The sequence below is a fragment of the Microtus oregoni genome, unplaced genomic scaffold (genome assembly GCF_018167655.1).
Source record: "Microtus oregoni isolate MIOR12 unplaced genomic scaffold, Mior012 000048F_ref0000485, whole genome shotgun sequence".
Taxonomy (NCBI): Eukaryota; Metazoa; Chordata; class Mammalia; order Rodentia; family Cricetidae; genus Microtus; species Microtus oregoni.
Genome location: NW_024543222.1, coordinates 5,128,724 through 5,154,778, shown reverse-complemented (window position 1 = coordinate 5,154,778; position 26,055 = coordinate 5,128,724). Strand labels below are relative to the sequence as shown.

Below are 26,055 nucleotides of genomic sequence, written 5' to 3'. Positions count from 1 at the left end.
AGTACATTAGCAAAACTCATTGGGGGGGAGGGAAGTAAAATGGTGGTATCCAGGGCCTGGTGGGGTGGGGGATTGTGTGCAGTGGGCTTAGAGTCTGAGTCTTGCAAGATGAGAATGTTCTAGAGATCTGTTGCCTTTGCAGTGTGCATACCCGCTCTGCACTGTGCACTGGAAACCTCATGGGAAAAGCATGTTAGGCTTCTATTTTTCCCCAACCACAGTTAAAGCAGAAGAACCCTTTGATAAGGGGCCATTCTTGCTGTGTCCACCTTTCTGACTCATGCTGTTGGTAGTTGCTCTGACGAGCTACCCTAACCCTGACTTCCTCTGCAGAGCGGATGTTGCAGTGCAGGTCGTGAGGACCCAGGTCGGGAGGCACACTGCTCTCTCTGCCTGCCTTGCTCTCTCTGCTACTCTCCACTCTCTGTTACTCTCCCCTGGCTAACCTCTGGTTAGAACCAGCATGCCATGCATCTATGTAGGCCACAGTTCTATTTAAGGGTGTGTGGCCTTCTGCTTCCGGCCCTGGAGCAAACACACCTGCTGGGAAATGCAACCCCAGATCCCGGGGTGAAGTCATGGATGTCTGAATTCTCTTCTCTCCAGCCCCTGGGCCTGTCAGGTTTCTCAGAAGTGCATGCTAGGGGTGGCCTCAGTGTCCAGGACAGACAGAGGATGGATGCCTGCTCCACGCTCCCTGAGCTCTCTGTGACAGAGTCATAGTATAGACTAGCCACACCACTGGGTCCCTTCTTTTTCCCTGTGCTTTAGTCTTAGACTCTGCACAAGCTTTCTCGTCAAGGGACACGCTGCTGTCTTTCTGCAGCTTGGGTTCCCTTCTGGCGGTTCTCACCCCAGGCTGACCGTGGCGGGTGGAAGGCATAGGGCAGGTGAGGATGTATAGGAGGAGCGAGATTCTAGTACTGCAGGTGTGATGATAGCTAGGGGGTACTGAGCAGGGTCCCCATGGTGTGCAGAGTGGAGATCATGCCTGGCCAAGCCCTCTGGGCACCAGCCTCACTCACTACCCACTGAGGACTTAAAGATGTTTCTGGAACGAGAGTCCAGACTCCAGTCTAAGGGGCAATGTCTTTGTCCAGAATTTCAGAGTCCGAATTGCTGCTGAGAGTGTGTCTCCACTGTTCCTCGGGGACCTTCCGAGTTGACCTCTTCAGCCAGAGGACAACACCAGCCAAGATGAGCAAGGCAGGCACCTTCAGAAATGCCAGGATTATGTAGTGTGTCCTATGAGAAAGATACAGCCATCAGGGCCCCATGCCTTTGAATCCCATGATGCCCCATCCCCAACACTGGTAAGTCAACAGCCAGCTCACCACAGCCTGATACTGAAGGCTCACATCCTACTTGGAAGATCCCCCAGGGCCTTCTCCAAGGACCGTCCAACCATGAGGGCTCCTCGATGACCATGTGGTCTTAGTATGGCTTGTCCCTGTCCCAATTTTACATTCAGGGGTGGAGTTCTCCTTTCCCTCCTCCCAGCAGAAACCTGGAGTTCTCCACATCTGGGCTGTGTCTGCTTACTCTGCCCTCAACATTCGCTCCAGGCTGGCAGATCTCTCCCTGCCCTGTTTCTGTGATGAGACTGGAACCTTATGGGATCATCTCTTCCCTTGATGCCACCAGGGCTGGGTAGTGATGAACAGCTCTACAGAGTAGTTTTCTGGTGGAGCTGGAATGGGACCATGGTGGGGGTAAGGAAGGTGGCCTTGAAACCTTGAATCTTGACTATGACAATCATTGGCACCTGATGATAGAACCTGGGTTTGGCACCCCGGTAGGAAGAACCCATGTAGAGGGAGCAGAAGGGACTTCAGGACTCACCTCTTATATAAGTCAGAAGAAATCACATGTGTGTTGCTATCCATAGAGGATTCTAGCTGGGAAGACATGGTATCTCTTCCCTCTAGACATAAGCAAAGATGGCCACAGGTTATGGAACAGATTGGGGGTGGTTCATGCATGGCTCATGTTGGCACCCCATCCAACCATCCCTCACTGGGTGTCTTAGTTAGGGTTATTATTGCTGTAATGAAGCACCATGACCAAAACAAGCTGGGGAGGAAAGGGTTTATTTGGCTTACACTGCCATGTCCTAGTCCATCACTGGAGGAAAGAAGGACAGGAACTCAAGCAGGGCAGGAACCTGGAGGCAGGAGCTGATGCAGAGGCCATGGAGGGTGCTGCTTACTGGCTTGCTCCCCATGGCTTACTCAACCTAGTTTCTTTCTTTCTTTCTTTCTTTCTTTCTTTCTCTCTCTCTCTCTCTCTCCCTCCCTCCCTCCCTTCCTTCCTTCCTTTCTCTCTTTCTATCTTTCTTTCCTTTCCTCTTTCTTTCTCTCTCTCTCCCTCCCTCCCTTCCTTCCTTCCTTTCTCTCTTTCTATCTTTCTTTCCTTTCCTTTCCTCTTTCTTTCTTTCTTTCTTTCTTCTTTCCTTTCTTCTCTCTCTCTCTCTTCCTTCCTTCCTTCCTTCCTTTTTCTTCCTTCTTTACTTCTTCCCTTTCTTATTTTTCCTTCCTTCCTTCCTTTCTTAAATGATTTTTCTTTATTCTTTTCTTCTTTTAAAAATTTTCTGTGCATCGGTGTTTTGCCTGCATATGTGTCTGTGTGGGAACTGGAGTCACAGACAGTTGTGAGCTGCCATATGTGGGCCTTGGGAATTGAACCTGGGTCCTCTGGAAGAGCAACCATTGCTTTTGACTGCTGAGCCACCTCTCCAGCTCCTCATCCTGTCTTCTGATTTTTTTTTTGGTTTTTTTTTTTTTTGGTTTTTCGAGACAGGGTTTCTCTGTGGTTTTGGAGCCTGTCCTGGAACTAGCTCTTGTAGACCAGGCTGGTCTCGAACTCACAGAGATCCGCCTGCCTCTGCCTCCCAAGTGCTGGGATTAAAGGCAATCCTGTCTTCTTGTAGAACCCAGAGCCACCAGTCCAGGGGTGGCACTGCCCACAATGGGCTGAACCCTCCCACATAAATCAATAGTTAAGAAAAAGCCCTACAGGCTTGCCTGCAGCCTGATCTTACGGAGACTTTTCTCTATGGAGGTCCATCTCCTCCAGTGACCCTGGCTTGTGCCGAATTGACATAAAACTATCTCCTGGATCAGGAAGCCCCATCTCTCTGATACAGTCCTTTGGCTTCTATTGAGCTGTCGGATTCCCCATACAGTCATTTCCTTCATCATTTTTATTAATAGGATATATGACAGGGAGATATGGAAATCAAGGAGGAGAAAGACTGTAGTTAGTTCTGGAGGAGGAGACACCCACAGTCTCTTTCCACTTGTTTTGGCTGGGGGGATGAACCTCTGTTCCTTTCCGTTCAAACAGTGCCCAAGTAAGGCTCAAGGACCGATGATCTCAGAAACAAGTCTCTAGTGGCCAGGGTGGTGAGTGACAGAGGGGCTCCTGAAGGTGGCTGAGCAAGAAGGCACATGCTACCTATATCATGAATGGCTCTGAGGAAGGAAATGTCACAGAGAGGAAACTACGGGCGGTTTGTAGTGGGTGGCTGGGTCATGGATTCCTGAGCCCAGCTGGGCATGAGCTTTTCTGGCTAGTCCTTTGGGCTAGCTCCTGACCCACCAAACCCTTCTCGCAAAGGTTTCGGGTTTTAATAACACTTGGAAGCTGAGCAGAACTCTGGGGAGCTCTAGTCCTTGCAGTCCTCCAAGAGGCCACAGTCACCATATAGGCTGGTGTTCCCCCGTCCCCCTGGACACTTCAAGCTCAGCATGGGGCACATTCTTAGGCTACTCTGTCTTTTGCCTACATGTCTTATTCAACCCTCTGTCTCCACAGATCATCTCAGCATCCCCTGAGCGGTATCCCTGGGGAAATCTTTTTTGGGGTGACCCTTTCTGCACCTCACATCCCCTAGGAGGCAACGTTTGTAACTCATTGGTTTCAACCCCGTCACCCCATGGGCTAACTTCATTGCCAGCGCTGTGTTTGCCTGCTGCCTTCTCAGGAGCCAGCATGTGCGCCGGGCTGAGGAAGCTCTGAGCATGGGTGGAAGTGGGGAGGGCTGCTTTTTGGGAACCAACAGAAGACCCTGGAGTCCCTCAATGAGGATGAGGCAGGAACAAGCCAGGAGAACCAGGGACATCTCTGATTTTGATTTAGTAACCAAAGCCTCCGTTTAAAGCATCTACTTAACACTTGCAAGCCTCCTGGGTCTTCCTTACCCCATGCTTAGTCTTCTGTAGTCAGAAAAAGCAGAAGTGGTCACTCGGAAAGTTCAGGCCCTCCAAAGTGCCCAGAGTCACTGTGGTTTGGCTAGGCCTGGCCTTCAACCCTGCAGCCCTCCCCAATGATGCCTTAGCTCACCCCCCCCCCGTCCCATGTAAATCACAGGACAAGGGTACAAGTTTTAAAAAACTAGAAACTTCTCAGCCTGCAGTGCTGAGGGCTTCTTCAGGCATCCAAGACCTATTCAAGGCTCCAGGGGAAGAATGTGAGTTTCCAGGGATGTGTAGCTCCAGGATGCAGGTAGCAGGGCTCGGCCATGGCTCCCAGAGGGAGATGTCAAAGCCCCAGCCCTACACCAACATCTGCCAGTCAGGACTCACGTCCGCTGAATTCCTTAGAGTGACCCCAGGAGCTAGCATTGATAAAAGTGTTGGGGTGCTATTCTTCCTTACTTCTGTCACTGCCCTGTCCCATCTGTCTGTCTCTTAGATTCCCAGTCCTTTAGTCCCAAGCACCAGAACTTTGTGGTAACCCACAGGCCAATGCTTACCTGGGTAAACGGTCACTTTAACTCTGGTCCCACGGTCAGTTCCAAATTTTTCAATACCACACCAGTAAGTGTCTGTGTCATTTTGCCTGAGCATCTCCATGGTAACCAGGAGCAAGTTCTCTCTCCAGTTGTCCCTGATGGACAACCGGCCACTCTTCCTTTCTTTCTCTGATCCCGTGGTTCGAATGAGGACCCTGCAAGTCTTCCAGTTTGCTCCTCGACACCACCACTTGTTGTAGGCTTGCCATCTGGAGCTATAGTGACATTGAATGGTCACTGACCCCTTCTCTGGGCCTCTCACCCATGCTGGGCCTTGGATGGCGAAACAGCCTGGAAAACAGGAGGACAAGATATGGCTTCTGCTCCTCTAAGCCAACCTAACGACCAAAGGATTAGAGAAGGGTCCTGCTCACTCCAGCCGCCGTGACCCACTTGGATCCTCCTCACATCTGTTTCCTCTGAGGTCCAGTGTGCTATTAACCCCTGCATGCCCATGCCCTGGCCTCTCCAGACTTTATCTCCCCAGGCCTCCTGTATCATGTGACACTTCTGATTTCCTGACACCTTTTCCTTGTCCTCTTGGTACGGTTCTTATCTGATCGCCTCCCTTCCCTGACTAGTCCACTCTGTGACCTTTCTCTTTCTTCTCTCTGGATCTTAGAGTGACACGCTGGGAAACGGTCAACCGTCTTCTATCTAGGTAATATCCCTCCCTCTTAGCAACATCTGCCAATCTCTGTGGTATAAATGTCCCTTACTGAGACTGACATCAGGCTATCAGTGAGCACTGAGCTGAGTTGAGATGTCTCAAACCAAGTCTGGCGAGCCATTTCGAGCTGGTTCTATATGCACCTGGGGAAATCTAGGGCGTGAGTTACCTTCCTCCCAGCTGTGACAAAACTGCCCGACCAGCAACCTAAGGAAGAAAGCAGGGTTTTGGTTTTGTTTTTATTTTCAAAATTCTGGTTTAAGGGCTGCATCCATCATGGCAGGGACCGTATGGTGGTGGGAATATGAGGTGGCTGGTCACGTTGCGTCTGCTGCCATCGGGAAGCAGAGAAGAATGCTGGTACTCAGCTGCCTTCTCATGAAAAGAAAATATCCAGCCCAGACTCCCAACCCATGGCGTGGTTCTACATACACTCAGGGTCATCTTCCCTCATCATGTAAGTCCCCAGAAAGACCCTCACAGGTATACCCAGATGCGTGTCTCCTAGGTGACTCTAATCTGACCGTGAAGCATCACACCCAGCGCCCTCTCTCTAGCCTTCTTGCCTCCACAGGAGGACACCCCATGTCTATGGTTCTAATTAATGCCTACAATCTGATGGTTTCCAAGAGACACTTGTAACCCAAATGCTGCCCTTGGTTCTAGACCATCATTCCAAACAACTGCTATGTAATAGCACTTCTGACACAGAGCCCGCTCTGCTTCCTGTCTCTAACAGGGGCCAGAGGAACCAGAGTCCAAAATAGGTTGGAATGTGTATCCTGCTCGTCTGTGGAGTGACACCCTTTCTGCACGGTGACCTGTGTTCCCAGTCACCTGGAGGCAGACAAAGAGGCAGAGAGCTGCTGCAGGGAAAGGCTTTCTTGACCAGCTCTCAGTCTTAGACTGGTCTCTGCGAGTGGGGCGCATTTGCACAAGAGCCTGGTGCCGTCCCTCACACCTTGGGCCTTCTCCATAGAGCTAATTTAGTTTGTATTTGAGGTCTGCGTCTGTGCTTGACAGAATAACCCTTCTTCACAGACCCTTTATTTAATTGATTTATTTAGAGACAGGCTCTTACTATGTAGCTCTGGCTAGCCTGGAATTCACTGTGCCAGTGGTTCTCAACCTTCCTAATGCTTCAACCCTTTAATACAACAGTTCCACATGTTGTGGTGAGCATCAACCATAAAATTATTGTTGTTATTATTATTATTATTTTGAGATAGGGTTTCTCTGTGTAACAGCCCTACCTAACCTGGAACTAGCTCTTGTAGACATGTCTGGCCTTGAACTCACAGAGTCTTTGCCTCCTAAGTGCTGGGATTAAAGGTGTGTCCCACCACTGCCCATCCATAAAATTATTTTTATTGTAACACCATAACTGTAATTTTACCTTTGCTTTGAGTTATAATGTAAATATCTGTGTTTTCCAACGGTCTTAGGAAGCCCCTTGGAAAGGGTTGTCCACTGCACTACATAGACCAGGCTGGCCTTGAACTCATAGACACATGCCTGCCTCTGCCTACTAAATGACTATTGACATTCTAGTACCCAACCTATTACTATGTACCCTTACACAGAAAAGGGGAGGCCGGTGAGACGGGTACATGGGTAAAAGTTCTTGTGAAACCTGAGTTCAACCCTGAAACCCACGTGAAGGTGGAAAGGGGAAACTGACTTCACGAAGTTGCCCTCTGACCCCACACAAGCTCTGTAGCAGGCACGTGCACACCAATGAAAATAAGAAAATAAAATGGCCCTTCAACTACAGACACACCCCCGTCTGTAGTTTTAAAAAAAAGAATAAAGGCATTTCCAGGTATGATTAGGGATACTGAGTTAAGATTGTGCTGGGTTATTCTATGAGTCCTGATGAATGGTTTAGGTCTGAAGGCATTCTGTTGCAGGCCTTGAAGAGGAGGAGAGGCCATGGGCCAAGAGACTCATGGGGGCTTTCGGATGAAGCCCGGAAATGGATGGTTCTCCGGAGCTACAGAAGGAACTCCACCTTGACTTTGGCCAGTGAGACCATTTTGGACTCTTGATCTTGGACCAGCAGGATAAAGTGATGTTCTGAGCCACTGCATTTGTGGTCACTGGGTATAGCAGCCACAAAAGGCACATAAAAGATTCTGCCAGACCCCCTTGTAAGCCCTGAGCTCACTCCGCTTGGGGACCACATTGGAGAATTAGCATCTATATTGATTTCTCTTCTCCTTCCCTCCGCAAGTGACTGGTCGCCAGTTCAGCCAACTGCACCCTGAAAATGCCGATCTGAACCGTCTTCTTTACATCTTTGTTATCACAGCCCATGAGACGTCACGACAGAGCAGAGAAAGTGTGAACTTTGCCAGCAGATGGAGACGCGTCTACCGTGGTGTTATTGAGAAACCCTGGGGAGGTTACTTAACCTCGCTGAGCCTCACTTCCCCCTAGCACAGCTGCCATGCCTCTTTCAGTCAGATTCTGGCTGTTATAAACCTCACGTAACCGTCTAATGCTAGACATTGGGCTGTTTGGCCGAGACGGCTCTCGTCCGATATCTGGATCGTGGTAGTAGCATTCAGAAAGGTCTGGTGCATCCTTCTTTCAATTCAAACTGCTTTCAGGACTGGACTGAGCCTGTCTCCTCATCAGCTGCACCCAGCATGTCAGCTACTCCCCTGCACTCTCAACTGTACCCAGTATGTGAGCTACTCCCCTGCGCCCTCAGCTGCACCCAGCATGTCAGCTACTCCCCTGCTCCAGAGTGACTGGAAAAGCTTCATTCCTGCAATGAATGTCTTATTGCAAACTGGTTTTAGTTTCTCCTTAGTGTCATTCCTTGCTCCTTTTGTAGCCCCCTGAGCCTTTCTTTCCCTAACCCCAATGCGCCCTCTCAAGGCAGTGGACCAGGCTGAGCTCCTTCCCAATGCCTCACCCTCTTCTTGGAGCTGCCTCTTCCTGTTGGCCACTGGCCTTTCGTCTGGAGCCCGATGGCTTTGTATCTCTTTTCCTAACATCCTCCATAGGTTTCTCACTCCCAAAGCCCAGAGGTGCTACGCTTCCTTTCTCCCTTTCCCCATCCCCAACCCCAGGGTCTTGCTCAGTGTCTTGGTCATGGTGGGTACCACTAAAGTTGTTAGCTATTTTTGTGAAGAATTTGTGCATTGTGGTCATGTACACAACCATCCTAGCTCTAGGATTGCTAAAGACAGTGGAGTGGGAATTATCCTCACCACAGATGCAACAGTAAACACCCGGAAAACTCAAAGACCACTAATAGGGAATTAGATTGGGAAGTTCGGATATAGCGATACATAGTTAAAAAGTGAAGAGCATTGTCCAAACAATGACAAGAGTGATCCCAAAGCACACTATTATTAGATTATTTTTTAAAGTTACCTAACAGGGTAGGTGCACACCTTTAGCCCCAGCATTCGGGAGGCTGAGGATCTCTGTGAGTTTGAAGCCAGCCTGGTCTACATAGTGAGCCCCAGGCTAGTCAGGGCTACATAATGAGACCTTGTATCAACAAAAAAGGGGTAGGGGGTGGGTAACTGGAGAGATAATTCAGAGGTCAAGAGCCCTGGCTACTCTTCCAGAGGACGCAGGTTCAATCCTGAGCTTCAGCATGGTCATTTGCAACCATCCATGACTCTAGTCAGGAATTTCTTTCTAGTTTCTGCAGGTGCCAGGCACACGCATGATGCACTTACACACATTCAGGCGGAACACCCATACACATAATACAATAAAAATTGAAATTCCTTCTGTGAACAATCTCAGTGCATGGCTTCTTATGAATGTAAATGTGAGTAGAGGATCGTGGAGGTATGGACCGAGTGTGACTGTACATAGATGTGTGCCTTTGAGTGTCCTGGTGAATGTGTGTGCGTGCATGTGCGTGTGTGTGTGTGTGTGTGTGTGTGTGTGTGTGTGTGTGAACAAATGTGCAAGCCATGCACGGCTCTTCCTGTCCCGCTTGGCCTCTGGGAAAGCCTAACGTTGAGATGTGGAGAGCAGGCAGCTGGGAGCCCAGAACTCAGACACAAGCTAGGGCATGCAGGCATCTACAGCTGTCAATCATCATTTTACCTTCAGTATTTCCAAACTCACGTTTAGCCAGTGTCCCCTCAGTGTCCTGCCCACTGAGTGCTCCCTCTGCATGGGTGTGCCACCTCTCTAAGCCTGTAGCCCTTTCCCCAAGCTATGCCTTCTCCATGGAGTATCTACTCTGCTTGCTGCAAGGGCTGTCAAGATCTGTCTCCTGGGGCATGGAAGGAACGGGTCCAGGAGGGCTTTCTGTAGCTCCCTCAGTGGTAGCCTCTCCCTACTCTAAGCTCCTTCCTCTTCTATTCTGTTTTTTTTTTCTGCTGCTAATTCTTATTCTAAAGTATGTCTCACCCATCAGAGTATCTGGGATCTCTGATGGCCACTCCATTTCTCCTTTCCCTTCAGGTTCCCAGGTCCCTGCACATGCCTGGCATGATGTAGGACCAGGGGTCCTTTGCTGAATGAAGCTGCAGAACTTCATGTCCCCGAAGGTGGCAGGCAGCTCTCCTCAAACCCAGGACAGAGTCCCCTGCCTCCTGCTCCGCAGCTGCAGTCCCAAGCCTCCAGACCCTAGCTGAACATACCTGGGAAACTGAGAAGGAGCAGAGCTGGGGTCAGCCACATGGTCCTGCCTCCCTGCTCCACACCCTTGATGGACAGCCAGCAGCAAATCCAAATCCCAGCTGGATACCCAATGCACCCGAGAGCCCAGCTGACCCCTTCTGCTTGTCCAGGTTGCCTGTGGGTGTCTTACTCGCCAGCTTCCTTTTATAGAGTGGGTATTTCCTGCCATCCATTACTCAGCACAAGACGCATCAGCTCTCTGCAGAGCTGGTCACTCAGGAGAAATGAGGAGGCTAGGGAACTGTGCCAGCGAGCAGAGGCAAAGGCGGCAAGCCTGTAGACCAGTGGTGGGGATGGCCAGACTGTCTGGCCTTGGGTTAAGGGGTAGAGCACTCTGGGTGTTAGACCCAGAAGTGATCTAGGCTATAATGATGGGCCCCGGCAGTCTTGTTCCCAGCTCGTGTGCTAGCAGGCTAAGCTCAGCACACCTGGCATTGAATATTGAATGCCCAGTTGATGGTGCTGTTTGAGTAGGTTTAGGAGGTGTCGTCTTGCTGGAGGAAGTGTCTCACTTTGAGGTTTCAAAGCCTCCTGCTATTCCCAACACACTCTCTGCGTCCTATTTGTGGTCCAAGAGATGATCTCTCAGCTGTTCCGTGTCCGCTGCCTGCTGTCATGATTGCCTCCCACGATGGACTCCGACCCCTTTGGAATCATAAGCCCAAATAAATCCTCCCTTCTATAATTTGCCTTGGTCTGATGTTTTACCACAGCAATTGAACACTAACTAATACATAAAAAAAGACAGAAGAATTGGAAATAAAACAAATTTTGTTATAACTGAAATGCCTACATATAAAAATGAAAAGAAATTTCTAAGATTTTAGAGAAGTTGTCATATATATGCTCAAAATATCACTTAACAATAAGTTTTCTTTTTTGTGTGTGGTACTGGTGATCTAAACAGGGTTTTCACATGGCAAGCAAGCATGCTACCATTGAGCCACGTCTCCAGTCTAAAGACACCATTTAAAATAAAAATAAGGGGTTGGAGAGAAGATTCAGTTATTAAGAGCATTTCCCAGTCTTCCAGAACACTCAAGTTCTATTTCCAGCACCCACATCAGAGGCACACAAACGCCTGTAACTCTAGGGATATCTGACACTCTAATCTCACAAGATGCAAAGCTCAAAATAATGAAAATGCAATAATTAAATAAATATAAGGAGCGAGAAAGGTGGTTTATTAAGAAAGAGCTACTTCAGACCTTCATGGACAACTGCACTCAAATGCACATGAACACACACAGTATGTAATTATACATATGTTCACATATATATGTAATTATATGTGATTGTACATACATATGTGTAACTAAAAATTTAAAAATAGGGACTGGAGAGACAGCTCAGTGATTGAGTACATACTGTTCTTTCAAAGGACCCAAGTTTGGTTCCCAACACCTACAACATGTGACTCTCAACCACCTGTAACTCCAGCTCCAGGGGAATCCATCATCTTCTTCTGTTGTCCATAGGCACTTCACTTACATGTGCATGGACATGTGCCTGTGCGTGCGTGTGCCACACACAAATAATTAAAATAAAATCTTTTAAAAAATCTTGAAATAAAAATGCAAGTTATTCAAAATCAAATATAACAAACATATGAACAGGTTTCAAAGAAGAAATAGTTTATTAAGACATTTTATTATTTATTTCAAATTTTGTTTCTTGTGTATCTGTGTGTTTGATGTGTTTGTGAACATGGATGTAGAACACAGCTTGCATCTAGAAGTCAGAGGACAACATCTGGGAGTTGGTTCTCTCCTCCACCATAATTCTGGGCATTGAATTCAGGTGGCCAGGTTTTCACAGTGAAGCTGATCCATCTCACCAACCCTTAAAAAGGTATTTTCCAAGTTCCCAAATAATTGAGATTATAGTCCAGGTCCATAGCTAGGAAAGTTATCCAAAAGGTGCATTTGATGCACTGTGCTAGCTATATTTTATGTCAACTTGACCCAAGCTAGAGTCATCTGAAAGGAGGGAGCCTCAACTGAGAAACGCCTCCATGATAGGCATAACGGTGCACACCTTTATTGCCTGGACTAGCGAGGCAGAGGCAGGTGGATCTCTGTGAGTCCCAGGATGCCACTAGGTTGATATAGAGAGAATATGTCAAGAGACCATCTTGTGTTCTGTTTCATGACAAATGCAAGACGGGGGAGGGAAGAGGAGGAGGAGGAGGGAAGAAAAGAGAAGAAAAGGAAAGAGAGGCTCTACCGTGTTTATTCGCAGAAGGAAAGCTGTGTAATTTTGTGTTGATGTAGACAGCCAGAGGGCAATACAAACAAGATGCATGTTACAGCATCAACACATCAGTGTGCATGAACCTCAGAGGCACAACATCTAATGAGAACACCAAAGGCTTAGAAACAAAGCATGGCTCTTGCCTGTATCTCAGAACTAGGGAGGCTGAGGCTGGAGAATGGGGGGTGGAAACTAGCCTGGGCTACACCGTGAGACTCTGCTAATGAAAGAAAAGGAAGATGGAAAGATAGAAGAATAAAGGGAGTGAGAAATACAGAGACAGACACACAAACACACAGACACAGAGACACACCCACAAATAAACACAGACTGATAGATACACCGACAGACAAATACACCGACAGACAGATAGACAGGCAGCCAGCCAGACAGATAAAGGAAGGGGACTGGGGTGCATCTGATTCCCAGCAACCACATGGTGGCTCACAACCATCCATAATGAGATCTGGTGCCCTCTTCTGGCCTGCAGGCATAACACTGTATATATAATAAATAAATGATTGAAATCTTTAAAAAAAAGTATAACTCTGTTCATATAACGATCAGAAATAAAGGTGCTAAACAAAATGTGCTTGGCCAATCCATGCACATGTATGTGACAAAACTTTAAGGCCAGCAGATAAAATAATACCAGGCTGAGATTGTCACCACAGGGGGTAGAAAGCAGGAATGTGACATCAGAGAGGGGGTGGATCACCAGTATGGACCATGTTCTGTGACTGAATCTGGAGAAGGGCACAGTGCCAAGTGTATTTCCATGTAAGGTGTGTGTATTTAGTGATCACATTGTCAAACTGCCCTCTAAACATCTATGTCTGTACCCTTTGTTTAGTGCTGTCCCCAGCCTTGGTTGGAGAAGCGTCTCTCTGCTGTGATCTAAGTGCCGAGGAAAAGTAACTATTGAGGCTCAGCCCTAAAAGGGACATCTATGTCAAACCCCCACCCTATCCCAATGCACCCCCACCCTATCCCAAGCATCTCCATCCTACTCCAAGGTTTGGTGTGGGAGGTCCTTCTGTCTATGTGTTGCTTTTATTGGTCAGTGAATAAAGAAACTGGTTTGGCCTATAGCATGGTAGAGGGAAGGCAGAGTCAGGGGGAAGCCATGTATCCAAGCTGGGAACTTTAGCTGGTAAGCCACAGCTATGTGGCAATATACAGATTAATAGAAATGGGTTAAGTTAATATTTAAGAGTTAGTCAATAAGAAGCTAGAGCTAATGGGCCAAGCAGTGATTTAATTAATATAGTTTCTGTGTGGTTATTTTGGTTCTGGGCAGCATGGACGAACAAGCAGCCTCCTCCTACAAAGGCTCAGGAACATTATGTAAGGAAGAGGGAGAGGAGAGAATTGGAAGCCAGAGGGGAGGGGGAGAGGGTATGAGATGCTGTGTTCCGGCTGTGCCACGGCCACTGCACTCACAACACCGCGACACTGCGGCTGTAGTCACCTGCAAGCACCAGGTCAGCAAGGTCAGTGAGCATCCCAGCAGGCGGCACTGATTGGACTCAGAGGTTACGTAAAGACGAAGAAGAATGGACCATGAAGGGGGAGGGAGCACCTGCCCGAGGGAGTGGGAGGGTGGGGTTGGAGGTGGATATGATAGAGTTGGGGTGGACATGTGTGAACTTATCTAAGAATAGAGATACTCTATTAATAATATGTATATGTATTTATTGGGCACATTCTTTTATGTGCTTGGCACAGCACAAAGAATCTTCTAAGACATTTCAGAGTATTCTCAGAAGCACAGATTGTCCTCTGCCACCAGGGGAGCTGTGTGTGGTGACATGGACAGGGCTTCATTGTCAACAGATGTCACTCTCATAATTTGGGCAATGCTGCTTCTCCCCAAAGCACCTCTGAGACCTGTTCACCCAGAGGACCGCACTGAGCATGCTCAGGAGCAGGGGCAGCTCCAGAAAGACCAGGAGCTGGAAGTAGATGCTGCTCAGCAGGGACCTGTGGGGGACAAGGTCACAATAAGCTCCCCTCCCAGAAGGTGGTGTGGGTGCCCTACACTGTGCCTGTCGCTTTTACCCAGGTGTGTGTCCACGTGCTCTTTTCAGGGACAAGAACAAAGGCAGCCCTGCCTGATTGACCAGGGTGACTGAGAGACCAAGAAGGACTCTGGAACTGTGGGCCTGGCCCATTCTCTCCAGTCCAACCCCATGGAACTCTACTCCTACAGCCTCTGTCCAGGCAGGCAGGCAGTGCCGCCCCCACCCACACCTGTAGTGATATTTCATTTGCATTTTAATAAAGTTTGCATGGAGATCATAGAGAAAAACAGCCCCACTGGTCAGCCTTACAGACCAGGCAGTGGTGACACACACCTTTAATCCCAGTAGCCACACTAGTTTGCCATTGAAACTGGGCAGTAATGGTGCACATCTTTAATCTCAGCGCTAGAGAGGATTATAAAATGGAAGGAGACAGCTCTCAGTTATTCTCATTCTGAGATTCCTGGAGGCAGGTTCGCCACCTCAGACTGAGGTAGAAGTAAGAGCCGGTGGCTGTCTGTTTTGCTTTTCTGACCTTCAGGTTGAAACCCAGATTTTGTCTCTAGGTTTTTATTAATCATGCTACACACACACACAACTTCCTTCTAACTTGAGTCTCCCTATCTCCTCCTGGTGCCCTGGAACTCCTTACGTAGTCCTTGAACTCACAGAGATCCACCAGCCTCCACCTACCAAGCACTGGGATTAAAGGCTTTTGTTACCACACCCAGCAACTGTATTTATTTTCATTAGTTGAGTAATTAACTTAGTGGCCTGTGTGTATGTTCATCGGTGTGTGTTCATCTGTGCGTGTGTTCATCTGTGTGTGTTCATCTGTGTGTATGTTCATCTGTGTGTGTGTTCATCTGTGTGTGTGTTCATCTGTGTGTGTTCATCTGTGTGTGTGTTCATCTGTGTGTGTTCATCTGTGTGTGTGTTCATCTGTGTGTTCATCTGTGTGTGTTCATCTGTGTGTGTGTTCATCTGTGTGTGTGTTCATCTGTGTGTGTGTTCATCTGTGTGTGTTCATCTGTGTGTGTTCATCTGTGTGTGTTCTTCTGTGTATGTGTTCATCTGTGTGTGTGTTCATCTGTGTGTGTGTTCATCTATGTGTGTGTTCATCTGTGTATGTTCATCGGTGTGTGTTCATCTGTGCGTGTGTTCATCTGTGTGTGTTCATCTGTGTGTGTTCATCTGTATGTGTGTTCATCTGTGTGTGTGTTCATCTGTGTGTGTTCATCTGTATGTGTGTTCATCTGTGTGTGTTCTTCTGTGTATGTGTTCATCTGTGTGTGTGTTCATCTGTGTGTGTGTTCATCTATGTGTGTGTTCATCTGTGTGTGTTCATCTGTGTGTGTGTTCATCTGTGTGTGTGTTCATCTGTGTGTGTTCATCTGTGTGTATGTTCATCTGTGTGTATGTTCATCTGTGTGTGTTCATCTGTGTGTGTTCATCTGTGTGTGTTCATCTGTGTGTGTGTTCATCTGTGTGTGTGTTCATCTCTGTGTGTGTTCATCTGTGTGTGTGTTCATCTGTGTGTGTGTTCATCTGTGTGTATGTTCATCTGTGTGTGTGTTCATCTGTGTGTGTGTTCATCTGTGTGTGTGTGTTCATCTGTGTGTGTGTTCATCTATGTGTGTGTTCATCTGTGTGTGTGTTCATCTGTGTGTGTTCATCTGTGTGTGTGTTCATCTGTGTGTGTTCATCTGTGTGTGTTCATCTGTGTGTGTGTTCATCTGTGTATGTTCATCTGTGTGTGTTCATCTGTGTGTGTTCATCTATGTGTGTGTTCATCTGTGTGTGTGTTCATCTGTGTGTGTTCATCTGTGTGTGTTCATCTCTGTGTGTGTTCATCTGTGTGTGTGTTCATCTGTGTGTATGTTCATCTGTGTGTGTTCATCGTGTGTGTGTTCATCTGTGTGTGTTCATCTGTGTGTGTCTTCATCTGTGTATGTGTTCATCTGTGTGTGTGTTCATCTGTGTAGGTTCATCTGTGTGTGTGTTCATCTGTGTGTGTTCATCTGTGTGTGTGTTCATCCCAGGTCAGTGTAGGATTGGGAGATGCAGGAGATGCCCAAGGAAGGGATGCAAATCTTCTCCCTCCACCCTCTCAGCATTATCCCCCCCCCCCATGATCCAGAGGCCTCAGGGATATGGGTTCCTCACCGAGGTTGTAGACTGGGACCAGGAGTTGTGTCCTCTGTGGTCACACTGGGCTGAGTGTGCACTGGTGAAGATGTAGGAGACCCCAGGGTATTTGTTTTGTCCTTAGGGGCAGAGCCTGTGATAGGAGTAAAATATAGAAACACAGGACAGTCTCAGTCACCGCCACTCCATCTCCTACCCACTGACACCTCTGCAGCTCTGCTTCACACAGGACCCTAGGGACATGGTTGGCAGCTGTCCCATAGCTTGTAGGCTGATGACCACACCAAAGCCTGGCCAGGGCCTCCCTTCCCATGGTGCTTTGTGGCTGGCTGGCACCTTCACACTTGAGGCCAACCTTCCTACAGAGGAAAGTTTAAGTGTCAGTGTCAAGACACGTGTTACCAGGTCCCATCTGGCCTCAGTCCCACCTTTGCCTCCTTCTCCCTTGTGGGGACAGACACAGAGTGGTGGGACCCTGTCTGCCTGGCCCACTCATTCCCACACTGTCAGCCAGACAGCCCACTGGGCATTCATTTCGGAGGCATGTCCAGATGGAAAGTTCTAGAAAGGCAGATGCTTGAAGGACCCTGTGGAGAGTGGCCTCTACTGAGGAGAACTCATGACTTTAGTAGATTTGATCCACACTCCTCAGTGTGAACCCACAGAGGATGCTGGAGGGAAGTTTATGTGAGGGGGAAATCCGCACTGAGAACCAGAACAGGAAGCTGGGTGTGGGGATGCCAGTGCAGGAGAGGCAGAGCCAGGAAGATCAGTCATTCAAGACGAATCCCAACTACACTGGGTTTGTGGCCAACCTGGGCTACACAAAACCTTCTTTCAGAAAAGAAAATAAAAACTGACAGAGAATTTCAGCCCTTCAGCCCCTGCCACCACCCTGCTCATATTAAAGAGATGTATTAATTGGGGTTCCATGACCAAGGGAACCTCCGTAAAGAAAAAATGGAATACAGGCATGGTAAACATTGGGACAAAAGTAGCTGAGTTCCCCTTGACCTCTGCCTGGGAAAGGAAACTTTTCGGGGATTCTCTGAGTTTCTTCCTGCAGGACATTGTTCCTGGGAAATGGGGACACAGAGGAACTTGGAGGGGTTGAATGGATTCCTCAGGGATCAAGAACCCCGATATACAATCTAGGCTCCTTTTGTGTCTCCGGTTCCTCTCAGAAGCCCCAGAACCACTGTGATGAAGTTGGTCCCTCAGGCCCTTCATGTAAGGGAGGTGTCCACTCAGTCCCAGGCCAGAGCAGCCCTTGATGGAGGGGAGCAGATGTGCTGGGGTTCTGTTACCACATGGAGATGGGGACAGGACCAAATGAGACCTGGAAAAGAGGACTTGCCTCCTATTGGACCAGGAAGTCACAAAGAACCAGGCATTCAGGGCCTGTCTCTAGAAAGGTTCGAGCTTGAGACTGTCACATGGGACACACAGAGAATCTCCAACAGGGACTGATGATGCAGCTATGTGGGTAAAGGCTCTTGGTTGCAAGCCTGATGAGCTGAGTTTGAGCCCCTGGACCCACACTGTGGAAAAGAAAACTAAGTTCAAGAAACTCTCCTCTGACTGACACACACCATGGACAAGTCTGGTGAGTAAGAAAATAAGTAAATAAATAAATTTACTGAAGAGAAATTCTAAGAAGTCAGGTTCCCCATAGTGCCAGTGTGTGCATGCACACGCATGTACTGGAGTACATACACTACCACACCACCCATGCTCTCACAATGGCACGAGTGGACTCACACTCCCTGTGTCTGATTCACCAAGCTCACCATGGTACTGTATCTGGATTCCTTCTTTCACGAGGGAATGACAGACCAGGACACAGGATGCCAGGACATGAAGGGGGCTTACCTGGTACTACGGACACCACAACCTTGAAGGAGTCATCAATCCCGAAGAGAGAGCCATTCATAATCGGTACATCCACTCTACACTTGTAGGTGCCTGCATCCTCCCAGGTGAAGTTCTCCATGGTCACTGTGAAGGTGAGGTTGGCTGGGTGGTCCCTGATGGACACTAGGCCATTCCTAGCTTCTCTTCCAGGTCTGGTCTTGACAATCTCTTTACACAGTAGCAGCAGCGAGTCTCTGCACCAGTATTTGGTGTTGCTCCTGTATTTCTCCTCATACTGACACCGCACACTCAGGGATTCCCCCACGGCGCCTGTCACGGTGCTGGGGCCACTCAGAGGGACACAGCCTGGAAAACACAAACACCAGTACTGCACCCTCACAGCTGGATGGGGGTCAGGCCTCCCTTGGTCAGGTCTTAGAGAGCGCTCTGGTCTGGAGGAAGCAATGAGAAAGGAGACAGGCTTTGTCAGACCCAGGAGCAAGGGCTGAGGTGAGTGCCTATATTGTCCAGAGAAAGGAATGACCTAGCAGGAAACAACTCTGTGTGTGTGTGTGTGTGTGTGTGTGTGCGTGTGCGTGTGCGTGTGCGTGTGTCTCACAGTGAGAAAGAGGACCCAGAGAGAGAGAGAGAGAGGGAGAGAGACTTTACTTACGTACATATATGAATGTATATCTCTGTGGGTGGCATATGTGTCTTTGTCAGATTGAGTGCTTGTGTGTGTTTGGTATGCACACATATGTACACAGATACATGTGTGTACACAGAGATTGTGTGGTTTTCAGGCAATGACTTCGCAGCTAACCCTCTCAGCAGGTCCTGACTGTCTCAGGTGTGGCTGACATGACAGTACTGAGCCTGACTGCACCTGTGAGGCCAGGCTGGTCACTCCTACCCACTGTCTAAACCCCATCTTCCTCTGCTGGCTGATCTTTCCCGCCTCCCATCCCCCTGTCATGCCCTCTCACTTACACCACGAGTTCCCCTTTCAAAGCTGAAAGCTTCCACCCTGTCACGGTGCTCACCTGGGACCTGCAGGAGGAGCAGAGCTGAAGGCAGCCACACTCCCAACACTCTTGGGGTCATTTCTTCAGCTCAGATGTCTCCTGCACCCACACCAAGCCCAAGAGAGGAGAAGGGACGCCTCCTTCTAGAACGTACAATGCACATGTGCCTTGTTCTCCTTCCTGTCCTCTGCTTCCTGCTCCTGTATGAGACCCCAGATGAACCGGTACAGGAAGTGCTCTGAAGATGCTCCAGTTCAGCGGTGCTGGTTCCTATCATTCCCAGTGAGGGGCACATCCATGGTCACCTGAGGATGTCACCTGCCCCTAGCTCTCAGCTAAGGGCTTCTTAACTTGCCCACTCCTGGCACAGCCTGGAGAGCATTTCCTTTTTTGTTCATGTTGATGAACCTCGGAGACACGTCACTTCCTGACTGGACTTGTGAGCTGTCCATCATCTTTTGCTCCATCTCTGTGAGCACGGAGGAACCATCTCCTTCCAATAGTCAGATAAGCCGTCCACAGCATGCTCTTAGTCCAGGGTCTCTGGCTCCATTTATGGCTTCACACAGCTGGTCAAGCTTACACTGTTATCCTGATTCCTTTATCAGAGTTCACCTTATACTGAGTTTCTCCCCCCCCCCCACACACACACAAAGGGTACAGACCTGGAGGTCACAACTCTCACTCCCCATCCATCTTATTCTGATTGGCTGTTGTTCCTTTGTTTGTATCAGCATCTCTAGCTCAGGTCGGCCCCATACAACTAAGGATGACCTTGAATTGATCCTCCTGCTTCCACCTCCTGAATCTGGGTATTGTAGGTGTGTGCCACCACACCCCATCCATGCTGTGCTCAGAATTGAGCTTGGGGCTCCATGCATGCTAGGCAAGCACTCTACCAACTGAGCTATGTCTCAGACCTTGTTCATTTGAGACAATATCTCACATTGAAGCCCAGGGTGGACTGCAATGTCCTATTTAGCTCTAGCTGAACTTGAACTCACAGAAGTTCTCCTCCCTTGATTCTATCCGATGACTCTGTCTTCTGATGTCTCCTGGACCCATATCTAGACTTGGACCTGTTGTCATTATTTTGGGTAGATGCTGGGTGTTGGGAGGAGGATGAATAACAACCTCAGGTCTCTCCATTCTGATACCTCTATTCGCAATTCTGGCATTACACCTCCCTCTTATGCTGGGGGAGAAGGCAAGAGAATGTTTCCTGGAGCCCGGTGAGGCACCTAACCTTAGAGGCATCTGCACCTCTCTGATATGTGTCAGTGTCTGGAGACTGTGGTGACATTTGTGGGGACATTGGCACTTGCTGTGTCCTGACTCGTGGCTCTCCTCTGAACATCCACACTTATTCCACTCATCTCTAATCCCTGTGAACAGATAACGCAGGGATCTCTCATTGTATCACTTTCTCCATTTCTTGCCTCTCCCACATCTTCAGGATGTCTGTATGCATTTCGTCTGTGTCCATAGTGTGTGCTCTACAGAATATTGGATTAACAAAGCAAAGAAACCACTTTGTCCATTCACTAGGGGACACCAAATCTTGGTATCTGTGTAGTCACTATTCTGTTGCTATGAAGAGACAACCATGACCAAACAACTCATATTAGAGAAAGCATTTCATTGGAGGCTTGCTTGCAGTTTCGGTGACTCAGTCCATTCCCACCACAGTGGAGAGTAAATGGCAGACATGTTGGGCAAGGTCCTGGAGACTTAGCTGAGAGCTACATCCTGATTTTCATGATGAGAGAGAGAGAGAGAGAGAGAGAGAGAGAGAGAGAGAGAGAGAGCGCTCTTGGCTGAGCAGTAGCTAATGGAGATCAGTGATTGTGTTCTGATTCAGCTCTGTCCTATAGGAGACCTCTGACCTCTGGTGTCTCCTCAGCACAGGACTTGATTCATAACACAGCATATGACTCATAACAGAGCTTAGCAAACACATCAGTCCTTACACTCTAGCCCAGACATGAGGACTGTGGTAAGGGGGATCACATTCCAGGTGGTGTAAGTGTAGACTGCTTGTTCATTTTCTTGCCGCCCAGACCCAAAAAATAACACAGAAACTATATTAATTACAACACTGTTTGGCCAATATCTTAGGCATATTCCTAGTTAGCTCTTGCATCTTACATTAACCTACTTCTATTAATCTATGTATCATCACTAGTCTGTGGCCTACCAGTAAGTTTCCAGCGTCTATCTCCTTTGGTAGTTACATGGTATTTCTTTGATTCTGCCTACTCTCTCTCCCTCTATCTGTTAGGATGTTCTGCCTGTCTCTACACTGCGAAGTCATTGGCCAAAACAGCTTTATTTATCAAACAATAAAAGCAACACATATACAGAAGGATGTCCCACATCATCTACATTGAGTGCCAATTTGTAGTAGTACCAAAGTGTTCCACAAAAGTCCAGAATAGAGTAGAACAAAGATTTATTTATTTGGGGATAACTTCACAGTAAGAGTAGCAATTCACAGTCTTCTCTGTGTGCTGTGAACTGAAACCAAATCCAACAGAAAAGAGGACTGTGAATACTTTTTGTCTGCACTTATAGTACATGAGACCAGTTAAAAAAAAATGGGCCGGTATTTTAAAGGCTATTCACTGAAGGAATTCCCACAAGGTGGAGTCACAGAACACCCTATAAATGGCAAGTCAATGTATACAACACAATGCTACATACCCTTCATGCTGAAGACTTGAGTGAGGACAAGGGACTCAGAAATATTGGGGATGGTCCATGGCTGAGCTGTTAGGTGTCCCTCACCCTGATCTTGAATCACTCTGCAAGGAGCTGCATTGGTTAGATAAGCTTTGTACAGTTAAGAAACACACACATCATTGAGAGCTACATAGGAATTTATAAACAGTGTTGTGACATGAAGCTCTACATAGGATCTGGATTCCTTCCTGTGCCTTCATATGGCTACTTAGAAGCCCCAAGACCTCTTCAAGGAGTCTGATGTCTCAGGGGCTCCGTGGGCCTCGGGGATGGCTCACGATGTAAAGTGCTGGCAGTGTGAGCAGGGTGACTAGAGTTTAGACCCATCAAGATAGGATTTATAATGGAATATTTTATTGGAATTTTGCCAAATACAAGTGGCATTGATATTGTGAATGTAATTCTTATTTGATAACTGTTCTAATATGTTGTATTTTGTTTTTCTATGTTAAAATTAAATCCTTTCTTTTTATGTAGACAAAAGGGGGAAATGTTGTAGGATATTATTTTCGCTATGTAAAAATGTGTTACATTTGTTTATGCAGTGGAATATTGGTTTAACTGCGTAAAATGTGTTGGTTTCTGGTGCATTTGTTTAATTATGTAAAATGTGTTGCTGTTTCCGCTTGCCTACCTAAGGCAACTGATTGGTCTAATAAAGGTCTCATTGGCTGAATAGCTAGGCTGAGAATGGATAGGAAGAAAAAAATGTAGGCATGAGAGAAGAGAAGAGAAGAGAAGAGAAGAGAAGAGAAGAGAGGAGAGGAGAAAAAAGAGAAGAGAAGAGATGTACTAAAAAGAGGAGAAAATAAGGTAAAAAGAGAGGGAGACTCCTGTGGTCAGCTGCACAGACACCAAGACAGCAGAAAAGTCAGATAAACACAAAGAATTAAAGGTAAAACTCCCATGTCAAAATGTAGATGAGGAGAATGGGTTAATTTAAGTTATAGAAAAAAATTATCCAGAAATAAGCAAAAGGAAGGCCAAACATTCAAAATGAATAAGAAGTCCCCATGTCATGATTTGGGAGTTGGTTGGTGGCCTCAATAAAAAAGCCTGGTACATATGTTTTTGGGTGGGGTGTGTGGCTATGTGAGAACGTATATTTGTATGTGTGCATGCAATGAAGCCATTATTCATGCTGTATTGTTACAATCACGGACATCACAATCACTACTACTAAAGCTCGCTGACTCTGTCTCAGAAAGAGGACCATTGGCAAGGTATGTGTGTGGTATATACTGCTGTGCAAAGCTTGGTATACATATTTACATCTGATGAGTACACTATATATACATCATGTGTGTAGCATGTGTAGCTTTGTGAGGCATGACATACACAAATATGATATGTGTGGTATATATCTATCACATGCAGTATGTGCATTGTGCACTACATGTATTATTGTAAGTATGCTGTGTGTTGCATACATGTGTGTGGCATGTGTAGCACATGTGAGGGATGTTCACATGTGTATGGTATGATATACACATTACAGTGTGTGTGTGTGTGTGTGTGTGTGTGTGCGTGTGTGTGTATGAAAAGCCATGTACCTTCTTTATCCTGAAGAGAAGGTTCCAATGGCAATGGTGGATATGCCTTGGGTAGCCAGACCTTTCCTGTGTAGCCATAGTCCAGTGATTGGCCAGGCTACTTGGGTGAACTCTGAGAATGTGGGTCCCAGGAGCTGGCCCTGTCTCTGGGAGCCTTGCTCTCTTGATAGAATGCAGGAGTGAGGGCTGCTCCATGTATCCTTCTTAGAAGTGAAAGGGAGAGTTGGAAAGGAGGAGTCATAGCTGCTGATGCTCCCAGAAATGCATTCTCACCATCCCCATCCCAAACCCCTGTGGACACAGGTTGGATTCATCAGCAAAACCACACACTCTAGACTGAGTGACCACACAAGTTTATTTCTTGTTCTTGGAAAAACTGAGTCAGCTAATCCTACCCCTGCCCCGGATGAAGATGCCTCGAGTTTTCTCCAGGTGGCAGGAAACCACATGGTGGCCCTTAGTCTCAGCTCTGAGGATGCCTGTGTCACACAAACTCACAGGATCATGGGGGGACAGGAAATACACCCTTCTCTGCAGGAACAGCGGGGACAGCCACTCTGTGGGTGAGTCCCGGGGATCCAGTGACCTTAAGCAACCTTGGGGATATAGCTCTGTTCTATGAGTCCTGGGGATCCAGTGACCCCACTTGACCTTGGGGACCCCAATCACAGAAAAAAGGTTAGACTGAACTCAAATGTATTTATTGACAAGGATTAGGGTCATTTGGAATGGTTGTAAGCATTACAGCCATCATGCTGACTCTTGGAGTATGTATGTCTCACAGATGGATTAGGAGCATTGAACCACAAGAGCAGGATGGGAGGTGGTGAGGGGGTGACAGATTCCACAGGAGGTCCATGGGACATTGTCCAAGTTAATACAGTCACAGCCATCAACATTATGGGTCTTTCTTTTACCTCTTTAGAGTTCCTGACATCCTTCCAAAAAGATAGCTTTGTTTTTATATGTAACATGACATTCAATTTTTGTTCTAAATTAAATTAATTAAATCTTAATAGAATCTCTCCATATCCTAGGCTGGTTTCCAATCCTTGATCCTCCTGTCTCAGCCTCCCAAGTGCTGGAGTTATAGGTGTATGCCACTACTTATGGATATTATTTTTATTTTTTGGTTCTTTCAGACAAGTTCTTACTATGTAACTAAGTTAGATTGAAACACTCTGTAGGTCAGGCTGACCTTGAACTCATGGCCATCCTCCTGTCTAAACCCTCTGAATGTGGGGTGAGATACATATGTTACCATGTTTTGCTGGCTTGTTTGTTTTACAAGAATTAATTTCTGGGGCTGGGAAGAGAGTTCCATGATGTGTTTTGTATATGTGTTGCTTTTATTGGTTAATAAATAAAGAGCTGCTTGGGCCTGTGACAGGGCAGAATAGAGTTAAGCGGAAAAATGAAACTGAATGCTGGGAGAGAGAAGGCAGTGTCAAAGAGTCGCCATGTAGCCGCTAGAGGAGAAAGACACAAACCACTAGTTGTAATCTTCTGGTAAACCACAAGCCTCGGGGTAAAACACACACACACACAAAATAAAAATGGGTTAATCTAAGATGTAAGAGCTAGCTAGAAATATGCTTGTGCTATTGGCCAAACAGAATTGAAATTAATATAGCTTCTGTGTGATTATTTAAGAGTTGTGTAGCTGGAAAACAAATGAGCAGCCTCCACCTACAAGTTGGACAGTAACGTGCTTGCAAGTATGAGGATCTGAGTTCAGTACCCGCAGAACATGGTTACACATCTCGAGACATGGTGGTACACAATTGTAATTCCAGTGCTGAGGAGGCAGGGACAGAAACATCCCTGGGGCTCACTGGCCAGCCACCCTATCCAATCAGGCACGAGACACCCTAAATCTCAGAAAAAAAACCCTAACCCTCACACTAATCCCCTAACCGTAATTCTAACCCAGGCTCTCTACACTCAGGTTCACTCATGCATACACTCATGTACACTCACACACCCAAACATGCACCCACATAAACACACGTTTGCAATCATATATGTGTGTGCATATGCCCTCCAACACATATGAACACTCACACACTCACATACATCATTTCTGCGCTCCAGAACCCTTCTTCACCACGGCATAGCATTTATCCAAGCACATCGCCTTGAAGTATTTATAAATGGTACTGAGTGGAAAGTACTGGTCAGAAGAGGAATCTTTTGTGCGGAGTGCAGAAACAAGGAAGTTAACCTTTAGAAATCAGTAAATCAGCACATTTGTGTGAGAGAGCTGGTTTGGGCAGGAAGATGGAGCTGTGGAGATTTGGCAAAACAAAGAAGAATGGCAGAAAGAAAA

At 47.3% G+C, this 26,055-nt stretch overlaps 2 protein-coding genes across 2 annotated transcripts; both read right to left on the bottom strand.

Annotated features, from left to right (window-relative positions):
- Nucleotides 1-1,076: 1,076 nt before the first annotated feature.
- On the bottom strand, nt 1,077-10,127 carry LOC121435968 (CMRF35-like molecule 7). Its single transcript, XM_041635533.1, has 4 exons — nt 10,088-10,127; nt 4,757-5,086; nt 1,843-1,924; nt 1,077-1,245 (listed from the first exon to the last, which is right to left on the bottom strand). Exons 1-4 carry the CDS (start codon nt 10,125-10,127, stop codon nt 1,077-1,079), a joined length of 621 nt encoding a protein of 206 aa, XP_041491467.1.
- Nucleotides 10,128-14,189: 4,062 nt separating this feature from the next.
- Nucleotides 14,190-19,562, bottom strand: LOC121436292 (CMRF-35-like molecule 4). Its single transcript, XM_041636111.1, has 4 exons — nt 19,450-19,562; nt 18,425-18,772; nt 16,571-16,685; nt 14,190-14,363 (listed from the first exon to the last, which is right to left on the bottom strand). The coding sequence occupies exons 1-4, from the start codon at nt 19,508-19,510 to the stop codon at nt 14,210-14,212; spliced, it is 678 nt and encodes a 225-aa protein (XP_041492045.1). The 5' UTR covers nt 19,511-19,562; the 3' UTR covers nt 14,190-14,209.
- Between the last annotated feature and the right edge of the window lie 6,493 nt (nt 19,563-26,055).